The following is a 3292-nucleotide window of genomic DNA, read 5'->3' as shown; positions in this document are numbered from 1 at the left end:
TATACATTTTTATAATTTTCTTTTTTTCTAATATTATAAAACTAAAATATAATTGCTTTCACTCTACTGTGATGTAATTTTTACAATGTAGTATGATTCTCTGAGGAAACGAACATGGATGAAAAGAGTCAATGCAGATATAAGAAACACGAAATATTTGCAAAATGAGGATATTATAATTATTTATTACAGGTATTTATTCGGACTTACCAGAGACAGAAAAGATTCAAGAGTTGAAAAAATTATTCAGGTGGATATGAACTTAAAATCAAACTGCATTTACCTCAGCATTGTATATGCACTATGCATCAGAGCTAACTTGAAACCAGTTGCTTTTTAATAAGGAAATAATGCAGACACATATGGGGGGAAAAACAACACGGATTATACTCATATGCTGGGTTTCTAAGACATTCTCTGATGTTCGGAAAATGGAGAGGGAGACAGTCTCAGAATTTTATTGAGAACATGACAACAGTGCTTTTCGAAAAGGAGGAAATATTTTGCATTTGGGGGAAAAGTTAATGGAATAAATGGCATGGACAAAATCTGTGTTTATGCAGATGTTATGATGCTGAGAAAAAATGAAAGAAGCAATAATTGACATATGTATATGTATTCCATACAACTTTGTTTAAAGGTGATACCCTCATTTGCACTTATTTCAGATATTTATGCAACATCAAAATATGTACATTTAATATGCTTGTTTTGTGCTTTTTAAAAACACATTCACTGCTTTGCAGAATGTATAAAGGTTTCAGAAATAGGAAAACATAATATGTACATAAACTGATTTTAAATTTAAGAGTCTAAAATGAAAAACTTGATGTGAAGTTATTTGAAGCCAATAAAACAAACACCAGCATACTAGGTTTGTTTTTTTAAAAAGATTTATTTTATTTTTATTGAAAAGTTAGATATATAAGAGAAGAGACAGAGGAAAATCTTCCATCACTGATTCACTCCCTAAGCGGCTGCAACGACCAGAAATGAGCCAGTCAAAAGCCAGAAGCCAGGAACCTCTTGCAGGTCTCCCATGCTTATGCAGGGTCCCAAGGCTTTGGGGTATCTTTGACTGTTTCCCAGGGTGCCAGGAGTGAGCTGGATAGGAAGCAGGATGCTAGAATTAGAACTAGTGCCCATGTGGAAACTCAGCGCTAGCAAGGTGAGGACTTTAACTGCTAAGCTACTGAACCAGTCTACTAGGTTTTTATGCTAAACATCTATAAATACACAAATGTTGCTTTCCATTTTACCCATTCTCCTTGGAATACTGTGATTATTAGGAAATACGGTATCAGTGCTAAGTTCATGGACATAGACACTTTATGACAAAAAAAATTGCACACTAGAACATTTTAAAATATATTCTATAAGCAACAAAAGAAACCTAAAGAATAAGTTCATCTATCTACAGTAAAAAGGAAACATTTGGAAAATTATATGCTCTAATGTGAATGTTGTATTTCCCTAACCCCTAGCACAACAGACAAAACAGCCATGCCAGAGGACAACCACTCCTTGTCAGTCGAGTTTGTGCTCACAGGATTCTCAGATCACCCAGAGCTGAAGACTCTGCTGTTTGTCGTGTTCTTTGCCATCTATCTGATCACCATGGTGGGCAACCTTGGTCTGGTGGCTTTGGTTTGTGTGGAACGTCAACTCCACACTCCAATGTACATCTTTCTTTGCAACCTGGCCCTGATGGATTCCTGCTGTTCCTGTGCCATCACACCTAAGATATTACAGAACTTGTTTTCTAAGGACAAAATGATTTCCTTCTATGAGTGCATGGGACAGTTTTATTTTCTCTGCCTTGCCGAGACTGCTGACTGCTTCCTGCTGGCAGCGATGGCCTATGACCGCTATGTGGCCATCTGCAGCCCTCTGCACTACCACACCAGGATGTCCAAGAGACTGTGCATTCAGATGACCGTCGGAGTCTACATAGTTGGAAATGTGCATCCCATCATCGAAGAATCATTGCTACTGAGGTTAACTTTCTGTAGGTCTCATCAAATCAATCACTTTTTTTGTGATGTTATTCCACTGTATAGACTCTCCTGTGTTGACCCTTATATCAATGAGTTGCTATTACTTATTGCAGCAGGATCAATCCTAGTGTTAACGATTACTGTAGTTCTAATCTCTTACTTCCAAATCCTTTTTACAATCTTTACAATGAAATCCAAAGAGGGAAGAGGCAAAGCCTTATCCACTTGTGCAGCCCATTTTCTTTCTGTGTCAATATTCTATGGTTCTCTTCTCTTCATGTACACCCGACCAAGTACATTTAAAGAAGGGGATAAAGATGTACCCATTGCTATTTTTTATACCATAGTAATCCCTTTATTAAATCCTTTTATTTATACTCTAAGAAATAAGGAAGTGATAAATGCTATAAAAAGAATTATGAAAAAAAGATTTTGTAGCATTGTAAAATAAGTATCAACCCCATGAAAAATTGATTTCAAATTGATAGTGTAATTTTTTTCTAAGCCCAGGGGTACTAGCAAAGTATAAAATGGCCACTCTGTACATAAACTAATGAATACAAAGATGTATGGAAATGAACATAATTATTCACAAAAAAATTTATGTCAGAATGTAATTAATTGTAGTTTTCAACATTTCAAAAAATAATCAAGATCATTATATAAAGATAGCCAATATATAGCCAACAGATAAAGATAGCCTATGTATAAATGCATGTCCTCATCACACAAAAATGTGAAGCACACATGACAAATATAAATTTTATCTTGTATATAAATATAGAGGAACATCATAAAATCTGTAATGTACATATTATAATATTAAAATCTAGACTTTATTTAGATTTCCATAGTTTTTACCTAATTCCCCTTCAGTTCCATTACCCCACCTAGATGCAACAATGTCTGGTATATAATATTGACAGCTTTGTAGTTGGAATAATTTTTAAGCCATTCTTGGTTGTTATTGATCTCTCATATTTTGAGGAGTACTGGCCAGGCAGTTTATAAAATATCCCTCATCTGGGGTTTCTCTGATGATTTCCTCAAGATTATACCACAAACATAGGTTTTGGTCATGGGGAAGAACAGAGGTTCATGGCCATTTTCATCACATTCTGCCAAGGAAGAACAGGACTGCCTGTGCCTGAAATTGAATTGCTAGACTGCTGGAGCCAAAGACTAAGCTCAAACTCTGCAGGAAGTGATCTTCAAGTTGACAAGAGTCCCAGACCAATGTTGAGGCCCATGCACAGGGCAACAGAAACATGGGTCCCACTGTTTTTTCCTGATCA

General features: G+C 35.8%; 1 protein-coding gene across 1 annotated transcript; it reads left to right on the top strand.

Annotated features, from left to right (window-relative positions):
* The first annotated feature begins 1503 nt into the window (after positions 1–1503).
* On the top strand, positions 1504–2448 carry LOC121156855 (olfactory receptor 5K3-like). The gene has a single exon (XM_040980838.1). The coding sequence runs from the start codon at positions 1504–1506 to the stop codon at positions 2446–2448; it is 945 nt and encodes a 314-aa protein (XP_040836772.1).
* Positions 2449–3292: the final 844 nt, after the last annotated feature.

This window comes from Ochotona curzoniae, unplaced genomic scaffold (assembly GCF_017591425.1).
Source record: "Ochotona curzoniae isolate NIBS_2020 unplaced genomic scaffold, NIBS_Ocur_1.0 contig_3498, whole genome shotgun sequence".
NCBI classification, from domain to species: Eukaryota; Metazoa; Chordata; class Mammalia; order Lagomorpha; family Ochotonidae; genus Ochotona; species Ochotona curzoniae.
This window is presented reverse-complemented; position numbering and strand designations above follow the sequence as displayed.

What these genes read in the sequence shown, in the direction of transcription:
- LOC121156855 (XM_040980838.1), top strand. Translation starts at nt 1,504, where the DNA reads ATGCCAGAGGACAACCACTCCTTGTCAGTCGAGTTTGTGCTCACAGGA.